This window comes from Bufo bufo, chromosome 5, assembly GCF_905171765.1.
Source record: "Bufo bufo chromosome 5, aBufBuf1.1, whole genome shotgun sequence".
Lineage (NCBI taxonomy): Eukaryota > Metazoa > Chordata > Amphibia > Anura > Bufonidae > Bufo > Bufo bufo.
This window is the reverse complement of record NC_053393.1, coordinates 158656613-158673922: the sequence shown is the minus strand read 5'-3', so window position 1 is coordinate 158673922 and position 17310 is coordinate 158656613. Positions and strand designations below refer to the sequence as shown.

At 43.0% G+C, this 17310-nt stretch overlaps 1 protein-coding gene across 5 annotated transcripts in view; it reads left to right on the top strand.

Annotated features, from left to right (window-relative positions):
• The window catches only part of RBBP8 (RB binding protein 8, endonuclease), a 79947-nt gene that overhangs the window by 43670 nt on the left and 18967 nt on the right, over positions 1 to 17310 (top strand). For all 5 annotated transcript variants that reach the window (XM_040431911.1, XM_040431910.1, XM_040431912.1 and 2 more), the window contains 9 exons: positions 941 to 1042; positions 1568 to 1668; positions 1870 to 1955; positions 3606 to 4344; positions 5746 to 5860; positions 10717 to 10808; positions 10891 to 10993; positions 11085 to 11249; positions 12262 to 12334. In XM_040431911.1, the coding sequence (XP_040287845.1) occupies positions 941 to 1042; positions 1568 to 1668; positions 1870 to 1955; positions 3606 to 4344; positions 5746 to 5860; positions 10717 to 10808; positions 10891 to 10993; positions 11085 to 11249; positions 12262 to 12334 (1576 nt within the window). The remainder of the gene's footprint in view (positions 1 to 940; positions 1043 to 1567; positions 1669 to 1869; positions 1956 to 3605; positions 4345 to 5745; positions 5861 to 10716; positions 10809 to 10890; positions 10994 to 11084; positions 11250 to 12261; positions 12335 to 17310) is intronic.

Genomic DNA, 17310 nt, shown 5'->3' with positions numbered 1-17310 from the left:
GGTGTTTCTACCGCTGGCACCCATCTATCCATCACCAGGTAGAATCTAAGGCATTCAGTCAAGATGTACTGTATTTCCCCCCTCAGATCACAGTCCCAATGTGAATAAGAACCCCCCCCCCATGTAAATGACCCCCAAGCAGACCTCAGATCAGACCCCCAGGCTCAGAGCAAATATTAAAAAACATTTAACAATGAAATTGCCTCTCCTGCTCCGGAAACCGCCGCTTCTCACATCCACACGACACGCACAGCATGTCCTCGCACTGTCACTGCACAGCGAGCGGCCAAGGACTAGGCAGCAGTGAGTACAGAGCCTGGGGGGGAGTGAGTCTTATAGGGCGAAAAATACAGTATTTTATTAAATCGAGTGGGGGGGGGGGGGGGGGGGAATGTGGTTCATGCTGTATTAATGCTGTTAAACTGAAGAGACACAAGCTCATTGAACTTGTACAGAACAGCTTCAACACACAATGCAAATTGTCAAGTGGAAACATTTAGATGAGTGTGAATGTGATCGCTCTGCTCAATGCAAATAAAATCTAAAAATACTGAAAGCATTTGACTGTAATAAAATAAGTGAAAGTTTTGGGAGCCAAGTTAAAAGTAAACATGAAATATGGTGCAAATAGCGAAAGTTATAAGGTTACCACCGTGACGGATGAAAAACCAATTCATTAAAATATCCGGTACGTCTAATGTTTGTACTTTTATTTCACCCAGAAACGACTATATCCATCGTTCATAGGACTGATTGCTGCAGGTCCGGCTTTTATATCCCTGTGGTCAATTGTTACCGGCAGCAGAAGCTGCATCTTGCTGTACATTTCCTCTGAATGGACATGGTTGTCCTTGTGAGACAACCCCTCTAATGAACTTGTCATTGTGATTGGTATACTCTATATATAATAAACCACTGATACCAGTCATTTGTTTTTCAGGCTCTGGAGCAAGAATATTTGCATCGACACAAGTAAATACAGGAAAACGAGAGGCCATCTTGGTTGCTGACACCTGTGCATTAGAGTTATCCCCTCTTCCTAGTAAGTATTCAGCAGCATAGTATATTATAGCATACGCAATTGCAGACAAGAATAGGACATGTTCTATATTTTTCCGGAGTCACGGATCGGAAAATCGGGGGCGCGCTCCGGAGATGCGGACAGCACACTGTGTGCTGTCCGCATCCATTCCTGACCCATAGAGAATGAATAGGTCCGCACCCGTTCCGCAGAATTGCGGAATGAGTGCGGACACATTCACGGACGTGTGAATGGACCCTAACAGTGCTAGAATCAGCCCTGTACCTCACATGTATCCAGAGATCTCCCCATTCATTGCTCCAACTGCTCTGCTGGATTCTAGGCCCTTTCTACAGTAGCTCTTTCCCTGTTACTGACCGTTTCTTACAGAAGATATGGTGGTAGTTGAAGATTTAAACTGAGCGTTTGCAACCACCTCATTGAGGTGGATGCAGAAATAATTTTTATGTTAATGTTATACAGCTAGTGGGTTAGAATGGAATTTTATGTTAACTTACAGAATATTTTGAATTTGTGTTTTAACAGCAAAGCAGGAAGGGGGTGATTGCACCACTGAGAAGCCAGTCTTTAATTTAGCTGCTGTGGTAGCTGAAACCCTTGGCCTTGAAGCTCCTGTTGAAGAATCTGTAAGTCCTCAACCAAAGTGTACTTTCTGTTAGAGCAAGTTAAGTTGGCCATACGCTTTAAACCTATTACTTTCCCACCCCCACTGCATACCTGTCCACACAGCTGTACCAAAGAACATCCCCTCCAAAGTGTTTTGTTCTTGCTTATAATGTGGAATTCAGCAGAGTCATTAATACTGTTTTTTTATTCATTTATTAAAGCAATCCCAGAGTGTACTGACCAATGCAGGGGTTGTTCAAGCACTTGCTAAGCACGAAGAGCACTCTCCAAGACTCAGTGAGTCAGAGTAAGTCCTGTAAGCTGATACAATATACTAACCCAGAAATCTTCTCCTCATGTAATTCCATGTGTTTTCTCCTCTCTGCAGCTACACTGCTTATCACTTTCACAGCCAGGATCTTTGTAGTAGTTTTTGCGCAGTCTCTGTTTTCTGCTGTGTTTGGAAAATTGATATTTGGTTGATGGCTTCCACATTGTGTTCATGTGTTAACTTACATGGCTGAGAACTGCTTTGCTGTGCATCAGGTTTGAAAAGGGCCTAACGTTATAGCTCTGTGGTGTTTTTGCTGCAGCCAGATGTAACATTGCAGTGAGCAGGATTTAGGGTCCATTTACACGTCCGCAAAATGGGTCTGCATCCGTTCGACAATTTTGCGGAACAGGTGCGGAACCATTTATTTTCAATGGGGCCAGAATGTGCTGTGCGGATCCGCACTTCCGTTCTGCAGAAAAATAGAACATGTCCTATTCTTGTCCCCAATTGCGGACAAGAAAAGGCATTTTCTATGAGCGTGCCGGCGATGTGCGGTCCGCAAAATGCGGAACGTACATTGCCGGTGTCCGTGTTTTGCAGATCCGCAAAACACATATGGATGTGTGAATGGACCCTAACAGAGCAAGAAAGCAGCCATGATTTCAGGATCACACCATAATTTCTTCAACTACAGTATGACATTATTGTAATGTTTTCCCACGACCTCAACAGAGAAGGAAAATGTCCCTTCCTAATCTTAAAACATACTTCTTGTTCTGTTATCCAATATATCTGGCTTAAAGGGGTTGTGTCACTTCAGCAAATGGCATTTATTATGTAGAGAAAGTTATAACAAGCCACTTACTAATGTATTGTGATTATTCATATTGCTTCCTTTGCTGACTGGATTCGTTTTTTCCCATCCTGTTATACACCGCTCGTTTCCATGGTTACGACCACCCTTTAATCCAGCAGCGGTGGCTGTGTTTGCACACTATAGAAAAAAGCACCAGCCTATGTGAGCTCCCATAGTCCTGGCTATCAGAGAGGCCGGCACTTTTTCCTATAGTGTACAAGTACAGGGTGGCCATAACCATGGAAACGAGCAGTGTATAATGTAATGGAAAAATGAATCCAGGCAGCAAAGGAGGCAATATGGACAATCCCAATACATTAGTATACATTGGTATACTGGAAAATAAGTGTAGTATTATGTGCCAATCCAAATTAATAAATCCAAAATAATACATGCTCCATGACACCAGGTCAGTCAGAGCCTGATCTACCGCCCTGGCTAATGGGAAGGAAGTTCATGTGGAACCCTCTTCGGGCATATGGATGGGGATTTTGCAGTTCGGATAGCCTCTTTAATCAGCATAGATGTTTGGACTTGTGTAATTAAAAAAACATAAACAAAAAACACTCAAAACAGGTGCACTTTGCAGTTTTGATGCTATTTTAGTCTTACATTTTGCTGTTGCTTTCCCCCCCAAATAGATTTCTTTTTAAAAGCCATCTATTAAGCAGAACTGAATGCCAAATTGTTTTCCATTATATTGTTGCTTGTGTATTGCATGTGAGTTTGTGGATATATATATATATATATATATATATATATATATATATATATATATCTGTACATAAATGCCACTTAGACCTATTTTTGTTTTTTTCTTGGCACAGATTTGCAGACAATATGCAGAGTGATCTCCATGAACTGGAATGGGACACACAGCGGGTTTCTCCAGTGTTTGGGATGGCCACTTCCAAAATTGAAACCACTGGCAAAACAGATAGTAGCACTTCTCTCCGGCCTATTGGAGTCGGCATAAAGTCCTCCTATTCTAACAGGTCTTCTGTTCACGTACTGTCAAAGGCTGAAGAGGCTTCCCTGGTGACAGCACTGCGCCACAGGACAGAAAAAAACTCTGTAATTAGCCAATGCTTAGGTAGTAAACAGGACCGGAACCCAAGTGACTCTGTAATTAGTGGGGTGAACACAAATGACCACGTGGACCGTGAGATCTATAAGCAAACCACAAGCAGAGGTGGCAAGCGGAAAAAGGGAGAAAGTGAAGGAGAAGCAAACTGTGAAATTGCATCTGTTAATAAAGAGAATGATTTTCCCTTAAAAAATGACAATGGCATTGGAGATATTTCTCTTGACAAGCCCCTGGATCTTTCAGATAGGTTCTCAGGATTTTGCCCTCATGGCAAAGGGCAAGAAAATCCTAGAAGTAAAATGAAGCAACCTACCATACAGGAAACCTTAAAATCAGGTCCCAGGAGTAAGTCCTCTGTGGGGAGTTGTCAATCCAGGGAGGAATCCTCACATCAAACAGCAGATCATAAAAAAGCAAGAAGGGGTGACTGCACTGAGCTCCGAGCACAAGATAATAGCCCACTCTTTGAAGAGATGGAGGTATTCTCTTTTCTATGGTGTATAGCCTTAGGAACCTGTCACCACAAAAAGCAGTGCAATCTACAGACAGTATGTTATAGAGCAGGAGGCGCTGAGTAGATTGATATATGGTTTTGTGGGAAAAGATTCAGTAAAGCTTGTAATTTATACATTTATATCTCTCCTCTTTGTGTTCAGTTGTACCCGGGGAGGTGTTATCAGTGATTGCCAGCTATCTGTATAGACAGTTAATCACTGATGAGACACCCCCTATGTACAACTGAGCAGAGATATGAATGTAAAAATTACAAGTTTTACTGAATCTTTTCCCACAAAACGATACATCAATCTGCTCAGCCCCTCCTGCTCCGTAACATACTACCTGCAGATTGCACTGCATTTAGTGGTAACAAGTCCTCTCTTGACAAAGCATCTGTCACAAAAATGCTGTTTTTCCTTTTGTCTTTGGAGCAATCATTACAGTCAAGTGATAAATACGGTATATTCTGCACTGTATGACTTTCTTCCAGCAATTTACACTGCACTTTGTCTTAACAAAATGGCTACTTATGAATATTCATGAGGGGTTAAACCCTCTTTTTAAGCAGCTCATTTGTATATCCTATAACCTGACTTACTTACACATTATATGTATTTTGACCAAACCCACCAATTTCAGCAGGATCGGCCAACCATCTAATGTGTGTGTGTGTGTGTGTGTGTGGCCTCCTGGCTCTCCACTGATTTTGAGCGAGATAATGATTAGTCATGCTTGATTTAAAGGGAACCTGTCACCTGGATTTTGGGTATAGAGCTGAGGACATGGGTTGCTAGATGGCCGCTAGCACATCCGCAATACCCAGTCCCCATAGCTCTGTGTGCTTTTATTGTGTAAAAAAAAATAAAAAATGATTTGATACATATGCAAATTAACCTGAGATGAGTCCTGTATGCGAGATGAGTCAGGGACAGGACTCATCTCAGGTTAATTTGCATATGTATCAAATCAGGTTTTTTTACACAATAAAAGCACACAGAGCTATAGGGACTGCGGATGTGCTAGCGGCCATCTAGCAACCCATGTCCTCAGCTCTATACACAAAATCCTGGTGACAGTTTCCCTTTTTAAATTGCCAAATTAATTTGCTTTTGGGGAGATAAGCCGCTGCCAGAGCAGTCTGACAGTAGCTTCCTCCCCCTCTTCCTACTGAGAACACATGCATGCTCGGCCAAACACTAGTGTTTGGCCAACCATTATTTCTGTGTATGGCCTGCCAAACTTTGCTGAATCAGATTGGTCAGAATAGATATATTCTTTGTGGACATTCAGGTAAATTATAGCAGATCTACTTTAAATAATGTTTTCTATTAGACATTAGATTGTCTTGTATGGTTCTTTAATCTGTGCACGATCCCTTACAGGAAACTGGAGTCTATATTCCAAAGAGGCTAAATAGATCAATGGTCAGAGGGTGCAAACACGCATCCGTACTGCAGCCGAATCCTCACATTCTACAACCCGGAGACACGGAGAAAGGTATATCATGGCTAGATTTTCTCCTCATCTAAACCTCTGAGCCATCTGTGTGTCCTCATTGCAACCATGTGCAAAGGATTTTCATTTTTTTGCTGAGTTTTGTTGCATTTTTCAGTGTAGATGGTATGAGCGGAAACTGTTGTCAGATCACATCCTTTTCAAGAGGATCCACTATCCTAGCTGTCTGAGGGGCTGCAAAGCTCGGACTCGCCATACTTATACAACGCTGAACATTATATAGCATACGCTAATCAGCAGATCACAGCTAAGAAGTGGGGGTCTTATTACCGCTGTCTGAAGGGGCTGCAACACTGAGACTTATACTATTCCAAGCACAGTGGTGTTGCAGCCCAATCCAATTGGCTTGAATGGGACTGAGCTGCTCAAAAGGACATGTGACTGATGGATGTGATGTCACAGGCTAAGAAAGAGGGTGCAGTGCGTGCCATAGCCCCTTCCAAAAGCTAACCGGGGAGAGGGTGCTGAAGATAGGTCATCAATATTTAAAGAGAACTTGACACTTTGAACATGGTGTCTGAGCTGCAGACTGATATATAGTTTTATGGGAAAAAGTTCAGCAGAACCTGTATTTCATTAATTTAAATTGGTGTTCGTTCTGGGCTTTGAAGTCAAGGAGACGGTCCTATCAGTGATTGACATTCTGCCCTCTGACTGTATATGTATATATAGATAGATAGAGATATAGATAGATATATATATATATATATATATAGAGATAGCTGTCAATCACTGATAGGACCGCCTCCTTGACTTCAAAGCCCAGAACGAACACTAATTTAAATAAATGAAATACAGGTTCTGCTGAATTTTTCCCCATAAAACTATATATCAGTCTGCTCAGCTCTTCCTGCTCTATAACATGCTGTCTGCAGCTTACATTGCGTTTTCTGGAAAACCACTTTCAATGCCAAGATTTATGAACAGAAATAGAAAATTTAAAATGAATAATAATAATAAAAAAAAAAGTTCTGGTTTAAGGGAATGTATCAGCACAATCTTGGTCTATTGTCTGCTGTAGTAGATGAGTAGTACTGCATACAAGGAGCCCAGATAACACACTCTCTGCTGTCAGCATTAAAGCTGTACTGCAATACATAGTGCACAGGAATCCTCGCCTTTATGTTGGCACAGCAGTTCAGACTTGACTTCAGTGCAGCTTTGAGTGCTGACGAAGGGGGAGGGGGATAGGAAAATAAAATAAAAAAGTAACTCCTTATGTGCAGAACTAGTCATGTATTACTGCAGATAATAGTCTGGAATCATGGTGACAGATTACCTTTTAAAGAAATTCATGAATAGCAAGATACAATTTTAAAATTGTATTTAATGTAGATACTACTATCTTAGGTACTAGGTATTTGTGACACCATAAGAAACCAAATGGAAGAATACATTGAAATGTAAGAATATATACGGTAGATAGGGGCCTCCCTGAGTACCTAGTGATATACCGGAGTATAAAGTCCCTACGCGTATCGCTGCCCTATGACGTGGCTTTGTCAGGCTAATACAGCTGGGACAACATTCTGTATTGAGGCTGACAACCCCTACAGATCTAACAGCGAGCATCTGCTCCAATTATATACACCGATCTATTGTAACAAACCATTCTAGAGGGGAGAGATGGATACATCTAATGTATGGTAATTGGTAGTCTTGGAGTAAGTCAATTAATGGTTCATCCAGTGAAGAATAGCTGCTTATTTCTAGCCTATTTCATTATACTAGTAATACACCATTGATATACCCAGCGCTGTTAACACAGTCAAGTTTTGATGTATAATCAGTGTCTAAAAAAACATGTCACAGAAAATGAATAGCGGCCACTGTAACAAAATAGGGGAAGTGGTGCATGGGAAAGATATAGCTTTGCTAATGGTCCGTGACCGATGCGCGTCGCACAGGTATCGTGTTATGCCGAGTATGTACTTGATATGGTTGAAAAAAGGGCTAATTCCTATCTCAGTGCTGGTTCTGTGTTCATGCTCACCTTCCGCAGTAAATGCACTCACAGATTGTCTTAGTATATTTACATGATACAGAAAACGCATTACTTCCAAGACAATACATGAAGGCTAAACAAGGTACCAAACACTACTTAGTCACTCCTCAAGTGTCAGCGACAGTCTGCAACATCAGAACGGGTCTATGTGTCCCCAAGCTGTCTCTGTTAGCACTGATTGGACAGTGTCAGGCTGTAGGGACTAGTGTTGGCACTTCGAGAATTCGCGAAGATGTGGAATATACTGCTATATCTTTGTAATTGTGAATATTCTAGATTATTTTTTTTTTTAGTCCCCTCACTGCTTCTTGCTTGTGGGCCAATGAGAAGGCTGCAATGTCTTTGTCTGAGCTTAGCAACATTCCTAGCAACGAATAGGAAGTTGCCTCCCCAGCAGTTATTTTTTGCAGTTCTGAGAGAGAGAGCAGTGACATTGCTGTGCTCTGTGCTTTGCGGAGTCATCTGGATCCTTATTTAATTACATTAGATAGTTAGTTAGCTCATATATATAATACAGATAGTTAGTGGGAGATAGTCAGTGTAGGTTATATCCTGATATAGTGTAGCTGATAGGTTCCAGTGCAGGGTGTTAGGTAGTGTGATAGGAATTTCTGTACTGTGTGTTTTCTCAATTTGTGAACTTTCAGGCCGATAGCCGATAATTTATACCGATATATTCTGGGAATTTTCATTTTTGAGAAAAAAAAAATTCCTACACAAATCTGCTGAAAATTAATATGTTTATTGTTAACGTGTATTATTTTTTTTTAAATCTTTTTCATTTATACTTAATATTTTTGTGTTTTTTTTTTTTTTTTTACTAACTTTTAGCCCCCTTAGGGACTAGAACCCTTGTCCTATTCACCCTGATAGATCTCTATCAGGGTGAATAGGATCTCACACTGTCCCTGCTGCTCTGTGCTTTGTGCACACAGCAGCATGGAGCTGAACATGGCAGCCAGGGCTTCAATAGCATCCTGGCTGCCATGGTAACCGATCGGAGCCCCAGGCTTACACAGCTGGGGCTCCGATCGGAGGAGCAGGGGAGAGGGGATCCTGTGGCCACTGCCACCAATGATTAATACTGGGTGTGGGGGCGCACTGCGCCACCAAGGTTTTTACTATTGGGATGGGGGTGGGGGGCGCACTGCGCCACCAATGATTAATACTGGGTGCCTTGGGGGGGGCGCACTGCGCCACCAATAAAGATAAGTCTCTCAATCATTCATATACAGGAGGCGGGAGCTGGCTGCAGAATCACATAGCCGGCTCCCGACCTCTATGAGTGGTAGCTGCGATCCCCGGCACCTAAGGTGTTAACTACCGCGGTCCGCAGCTATTACTCATAGAGGCCGGGAGCCGTCTATGTGATTCTGCAGCCAGCTCCCGCCTCCTGTATACAAATTAATGAAAGACTTATCTTCATTGGTGGAGCGGTGGCCACATCCCCGCCCCTTCTCTTGTCCTCCTTCCTCTCATTGGCGGCAGCAGCAGCACAGGGGGAGGGAGACACTGCTTCCTTCTCCCCTGTGCTGCTGAGGGAACACAGAGAGCGCTGAGAGCAGCTCGTTCTGTGTTCCCCATACGTTATCGGTATATCGGCAAAATAGATGCCGATAACGTTCAAAATCCTGAATATCGGCCGATAATATCGGTAAAACCGATAATCGGTCGATCCCTAGCGCGCATATTACATTGCCGATTTTCGCAATCAAGAAAATACTGACTGGAGATCACAAATTCTAAAATTTGCTAAATATCGTGAAAATGAATATTGCCCATGCTGCTCATCACTAGAAGGGACACATTCTTTTGACCTGTAGACTTTTTCTGTCAAGGCTCCCAACCGCTTTGTGAGCCACATGTAACTTTCAGTGGTGGTTAGCAGAAGAGGGCTCTATAATGCTTGTACAGGAGTCATTTTGGTCCTTAGCAGCGTCCCAGCACATCCTGCCCATCCTGGTACGAGCAGTGGGGAATAAACAGAGCCCAGACAGGCTGCACTGATACATCACTACGGTTCATCATGGGAATCCAGCACTGGCCGAAGTCAGGCTCCCACTGTAAAGGCCAGGAATGGAGATAACTCAAATCTCAGCTGCTTCACCTCTGGGAGGCGTTGGTCAATAGCGACCGTTGTATCTAGGCAGTTAGAGGGAGAGGGCTCCCTCTGTCCCTAACCACCCCAAACACAATTGTGGGGTGCCGATGGGCTGTCATGGCAGCCAGGAGACTAACATGACTGTATGCCTATTAATGACTGTGCCACAGGCATGGCCTAATAGACAGCCCGTCACTGTTGGTGATGGACTGTCATACATTGGCATATCAAGTGATGCCCCTAGTGGGCCTAAAAATCTAATAGAGGATAAAGTTTCTTTTAAAAAATGTGCCATAAAAAGTTTTTATTTAGTAAAAGTGGCTAAAAAAACATACACACCCTCATTAATGCAAACACCTGTTCCCAATAATTGCCAGTGACCAGACAAGAAACTAGCAAAATGTTTGTCTTCCATCTGAAAAAAAAAATCATTGTTAGCAGCACATCACCCTGTGTAAACTGGGTTGTGCTGCCGTCAAACTGTATTGGGACGAACGATCGTAGTAATGATCATTATACCTAATCCATACAGCAGTGATGACAGCTGACGAGCGGCAATGATCGGAATGAATGTTTAATATAAATGTTTGTTCCCAATCATTTCCCACCCTATTGGCCTGGGTGTTAGGACTCTGACCTCTTGTATGTCTAACTTTAACTTGGCTGTGGAAATCTTTTTAATGGTGATTACAATCCCTGCAACACTAATTACAGCAATGTTTTCTCATTCAGACATCGCTTCTGTAGAGAATGTTCAGTGGAGCATTGACCCCGGAGCAGACCTTTCTCAGTATAAACTGGACAACACTGTTGTAGATGACAAGGTAAGTGAAAAAACTGTAGATTAAGCAATCTATCTTATTTAGGCAATATGAATAATAGGCTTAACATATTGTCTTTAACAAGGATGGGTTCCACGTCAATCCAGAGTTTGAAGACATGGATTACACCTATGTCAGCGAAAGTATGCTGTTAAAAGCAAAACAGGAGAAAGCAGATGACAGTCCATGTAAGTCATTCCTGTCTGCAGACAACGTACTGTAGTAGCCAAAGGTATCTGACGCAAGAGCTGATGAGTTTGGTCATGTCTCATCTTGCAGATGAGGAAAATAAAGGACACGACAGTTTTGCAGAAATGTTTGACAAGACTGAATGTGATCAGTATGTGTCATTTGCCCGAGAACAAAGCCCTTCGCAGAGATTGGACTTTGAGGAAGAAGCTGATGGACCTGCTCTGTGCAAGAAAGTATCCCTAAATGGAAGAGGTCAGAGATTCCCCAGCTACGAATATGGTTATGACTGAATCTGCAGTTATTGTGAGCCTTCAGTAATGGCTAATTTAGTGTAGGTTTAAGCGCGAGGGTCATATTGCCACAGATATAGGATAAAAGTCATGCCACATATATCTTTGTGTATTGGAATGTAGAGGTACACTATGTATGTCGCCCAGTGTGTGACTGACTGCCTCTTTTTGCTCAGCAATCTAATTCTCTTCAATGCATATGGGAAAGGGTGAGTGAGCTCCCTATACACTGCAGGATCGGAGAATAAGGTTGCTTCACTGCCTTGTGTCAGAGACCAGGTATACAATAAATGCTGATCTACTCAGCTCTCAACAGCATAAAGTTAAAAAAAACAAAAACCAGACATGAAGTTACTGAAGGCAAAAAAATAAAAAAATAATTCCAGTCTGCACAGAGCCCCCCCCCCCCCTTTTTTTGTTAATGGGATTTCTAAGTTCACAAAATTGATGGCCTATCCTTAGGATAGGCCATCAGTATCAGATTGGTGGGGGTCCAACACTCAACACCCCTGACAGTCAGCTGTTTGAAGGGTCACGGATGCAGCCTCTTCATTGTGTACACTGCACACTGTCTACATACTAACAGCTGTGTAGGGTACATCTCTTCAGTACATCGCTGTGCCACTACTTATATTATAAATATGGCATTCAGCAGAAGTGCCCCCCTTCAAATAGGTTATCGGTTGGCTTGCCTAGAGTCGGACCCCATCCTCTGATGTTGATGCCCTATCCTAAGGATTGGGAACTTGGAAAATGTTAACCATTGACTACTACATAACACGGTTCATGGCCATTACCGGCAATAAATTCACAACTTGGGTCCTTTTTCTTTGAAAAATGGAAGCGGTAAACTGCAGTATTTTCTGAATATCAGCAAATTTACAGAACATAAATGTCTTACCCCAACATCATCCTGTGAAGCATTTCTTGGTGCGCATTATTTTCTTAGCTGGTTTACAATGGTGTTTCTTTAGGTCACCAAGGAAAAGGAGAAGCTTACCAGAAGCAGAAGGCATACGTAGAGCCCTATGTACAGGACGCCGAAATGTAAGTCTATAACTGTAGACATAAGCCAGGTGACACGTCTCCTTGTGAATCCTCTTTTGTAATTAGTGCAGTACTGTGTATAGTACGTCTTCCCAGCCATGGAACAGTTGATCAACAAAGCCCAACACTAATCAAATTAATTAATGTTCCCTCTTACTAAATATATTCCTTTTTCCAACCTGAGTAACCAGTTGACTGTATTTATCAATTCTGACAAGGTTGGTATCTTGTCATATATACAATGTTGCGCTATTGATTTTTTAAGCCATGCATTAGGGTACTTTCACACTAGCATTTTTTGTTTTCCAGTGTTGAGTTCCGTCACAGGAGCTCAATATCGGGAAAAAACCTAATCAGTTTTATCCTAAAGCATTCTGAATGGAGAGCATTCCGTTCAGGATGCATCAGTTCAGTCCCTCTTACATTTTTTGGACGGAGAAAATACCGCAGCATGCTGCAGTTTTCTCTCCGGCCAATAATCCGGAACACATGCCGAATCCGGCATTAAATGTTTTTCCGGTCTGCGCATGCGCAGATTTTTAAAAATGCAAAAAATAAATAAATACCGGATCCGTTTTTTCAGATGACACCGGAGAGACTGATCCGGTATTTCAATGCATTTGTCAGACGGATCCGTCTGACAAATGCCCTCCGTGTTAGGATTGCGACGGAACTGACTGCCGGAATCCTCTGCCACAATTGTGAAAGTACCCTAACGTGCTGCTTGTCAGGGTCAGTAACTATGAGATATCCACAAGTCCACGTATACAGACAAATTTTGCTTTATAAGATGTGCCTAGGTTTTAGAGGAGGAAAATCTGAAAAAATATATATTTTCCATATCACCATAATGGCCACAAGGAAATTGACCCTTGACCTCTGTAGGGGCAGGAACAAAGAAAGGTTAAAACGCTTGATCTTGGCCCTGGTGGCTTAAGCTGGAGAGAGTGCCCGGCGTATTAGTGTATTGGATAACATCACTTCCGGTGAGTCCAGGAAGTGACGTAGGAGGCGGGCGACGCGCAGTGTTCAAATGCTGGGCGGCAAAACGAGGAGCTGCGTGTGACTGATCTGAGGTCTGGTGTTCAGAGATGTCATGCCCGAAACCACAATCGCCCAGAGAGCTTGATGTTACTACTCTGCCTCCTGTAAGTTCCCTGTGGGAATTGTTAATTTTCTATGGCACTCATTTGGGGTTGGGGTTCACCCTTCATATTATTCAGGGTTCCCTCTGATTATTGCTCACAGCGGTGGTGCACCTATTTTGCAATAAGTATGTCAATCCGTCTAAATTTTTTGGTCTGTTCTCGCCTCGTAGGTATCTAAGGGTACTTTCATTCACACTAGCGTTATTCTTCTCCGGCATTGAGTTCAGTCCTAGGGGCTCAATACCGGAAAAGAAATAATCAGTTTTATCCTAATGCATTATGAATGGAAAGCAATCCGTTCAGAATGCATCAGGATGTCTTCAGTTCAGTCTTTTTGCCTTTTCAGGACGGAGATGATACCGCAGCATGCCGCGGTTTTATCTCCGTCAAAAATTCCGGAACATTTTTCCCATTTAAAATGCATTAATATCTTATCCGGCCCCGAGTGTTCCGGCAAAACAGATACGGCATTGCGGTCTGCACATGCTCAGACCTCAATAAATTTGAAAAAAATAAATGCCGGATCCGTTTTTCTGGATGACCCCGGAGAGACGGATCCGCCATTTCAATGCATTTGTCATACGGATCAGGATCCTGATCTGTCTGACAAATGCCATCAGTTTGCATACGTTTTGACGGATCCGGCAGGCAATTCCGGCGACTGAACTGCCTGCTGGAATCCTCTGCCGCAAGTGTGAAAGTAGCCTAAGGAGGCTCATAAGAAACAAAAAAAAACGGCAAAATGCATTTCATGTTTTAAAATGTTACCAGATGGATACCCCAAAAAGTTCTGCAAAGAATGCATTTCTAATATACTCCGGGAGGATCGTGTGTCTCTAAGGGACGAGGTTCGCTCCATGATCCAGGAAGAGGTCAAGGCTTTATTATGCCAGATGTTGGAATCTGACCAGGGACCCTTACCTCCAAATAGAAACATAATTCCACCCTCCTCTTATTCTGATTGCATGGGTGATAACGCTTCCTCTTCCAGGCAGTGGGAGAAGGAAGACCCTCTTTCGGAAGGAGAGATCCCAGAGGGCAGTAAGAAATTCTATTTTGCCTCTGAGGAGATGTCTGATCTCCTAAAAGCTGTAAGAGCCAGCATGGGTTTGGAGGACATTAAAAAAAACACACTCTATTCAGGATCAGATGTTTGGGGGTCTAAGGACCAAAAGAGCCAGAGTGTTCCCAATTAATGAAAACATTAGGGATATTATCTTGGCGGAATGGTGAGACCCTGAGGACACATCACAATTGAGAGACCCCATGGGGAGGAAAGCAGATGGCTTATTACGCAAATCTTGGGAAGCCTCTATGTTTAATCTCAAATCTAACACCGCTGCGACCTCAGTAGCGAGGTCTATGTATCTTTGGCTGAATGAACTAGAATCCCATTTGAGGAATAAGACACCCAGGGAGGAGATAAATTATATTCCCCTACTGAAATCTGCAACGGCCTTTTCGATACTGTCCCACATAGAAGGCTAAATTGCAGTCTTTGTGCTTGGACTCCCATATTGTTGAATGGATTAGGCAGTGGCTGAGGGACAGACAACAGAGGGTTGTAGTCAAAGGAGTATATTCTAGGGATCGACCGATTATCGGTTTGGCCGATATTATCGGCCGATATTGAGGATTTTGAACGTTATCGGCATCTATTTTGCCGATATACCGATAACGTATTGGGAACACAGAACGTGCTGCTCTCAGCGCGTTCTGTGTTCCCTCCGCAGCACAGGGGAGAAGGAAGCAGTGTCTCCTCCCCCTGTGCTGCTGCTGCCGCCAATGAGAGGAGAGAACATAAGAGGAGGGGAGGGGCTTTAGCCAGCGCACCAATTAATGAAGATAAGCCTTTCATTTATTCATATACAGGAGGCGGGAGCTGGCTGCAGAATCACATAGCCGGCTCCCGACCTCTATGAGCGATAGCTGCGATCCGCGGTAGTTAACTCCTCAGGTGCCGCGGATCGCAGCTACCGCTCATAGAGGTCGGGAGCCGGCTATGTGATTCTGCAGCCAGCTCCCGCCTCCTGTATATGAATGATTGAGAGACTTATCTTCATTGGTGGCGCAGTGCGCCCCCCCCCCCCAAGCCCCCCAGTATTAATCATTGGTGGCGCAGTGCGCCCCCCACCCCAATCCCGGCCAATAGTAAAAACATTGGTGGCGCAGTGCGCCCCCCCCCCCCCCCCCCCACCCACCCAGTATTACTCATTGGTGGCAGTGGCCACAGGATCCCCTCTCCCCTGCTCCTCCGATCGGAGCCCCAGCAGTGTAAGCCTGGGGCTCCGATCGGTTACCATGGCAGCCAGGACGCTATTGAAGCCCTGGCTGCCATAGTCCGCTCCATGCTGCTGTGTGCACAAAGCACAGAGCAGCAGGGACAGTGTGAGATCCTATTCACCCTGATAGAGATCTATTAGGGTGAATAAGACAAGGGTTCTAGTCCCTAAGGGGGCTAAAACTTAGTAAAAAAAAATCACTAAAATATTAAGTATAAATGAAAAATTTATGAAAAAAATACACATTAACAATAAACAAAAAAATACACATTAACAATAAACAAAAAAATACACATTAACAATAAACATATTATTTTTCTGCAGATTTGTGTAGGAAATTTTTTTTTTTCTCAAAAATGAAAATTCCCAGAATATCGGTATAAATTATCGGCTATCGGCCTGAAAGTTCACAAATTATCGGTATCGGCCCTAAAAAATCAATATCGGTCGATCCCTAGTATATTCAGACCATGGTCTTGTTACCAGTGGGGTACCTCAGGGATCTGTTCTGGGACCCATATTGTTTAATATCTTTATCAGCGAAATTGCAGAAGGCCTCGATGGTAAGGTGTGTCTTTTTGCTGATGACACAAAGATTTGTAACAGGGTTGATGTTCCTGGAGGGATACACCAAATGGAAAAGGATTTAGTAAAACTAGAGGAATGGTCAAAAATCTGGCAACTAAAATTGAATGTTGATAAGTGCAAGATAATGCACCTGGGGCGTAAAAACCCAAGAGCAGAATATAAAATCAGTGATACAGTCCTAACCTCAGTATCTGAGGAAAGGGATTTAGGGGTCATTATTTCAGAAGACTTAAAGGTAGGCAGACAATGTCATAGAGCAGCAGGAAATGCTAGCAGAATGCTTGGGTGTATAGGGAGAGGCATTACCAGTAGAAAGAGGGAGGTGCTCATGCCGCTCTACAGAGCACTAGTGAGACCTAATTTGGAGTATTGTGCTCAGTACTGGAGACCATATCTCCAGAAGGATATTGATACTTTTGGAGAGAGTTCAGAGAAGAGCTACTAAACTAGTACATGGATTGCAGGATAAAACTTACCAGGAAAGATTAAAGGACCTTAACATGTATAGCTTTGAAGAAAGACGAGACAGAGGGGATATGATAGAAACTTTTAAATACAGTACAGACCAAAAGTTTGGACACACCTTCTCATTCAAAGAGTTTTCTTTATTTTCATGACTATAAAGGCATCAAAACTATGAATTAATACATGTGGAATTGTATACATAACAAACAAGTGTGAAACAACTGAAAATATGTCATATTCTAGGTTCTTCAAAGTAGCCACCTTTTGCTTTGATTACTGCTTTGCATACTTTTGGCATTCTCTTGATGAGCTTCAAGAGGTAGTCCCCTGAAATGGTCTTCCAACAGTCTTGAAGGAGTTCCCAGAGATGCTTAGCACTTGTTGGCCCTTTTGCCTTCACTCTGCGGTCCAGCTCACCCCAAACCATCTCGATTGGGTTCAGGTCCGGTGGAGGCCAGGTCATCTGGCGCAGCACCCCATCACGCTCCTTCAT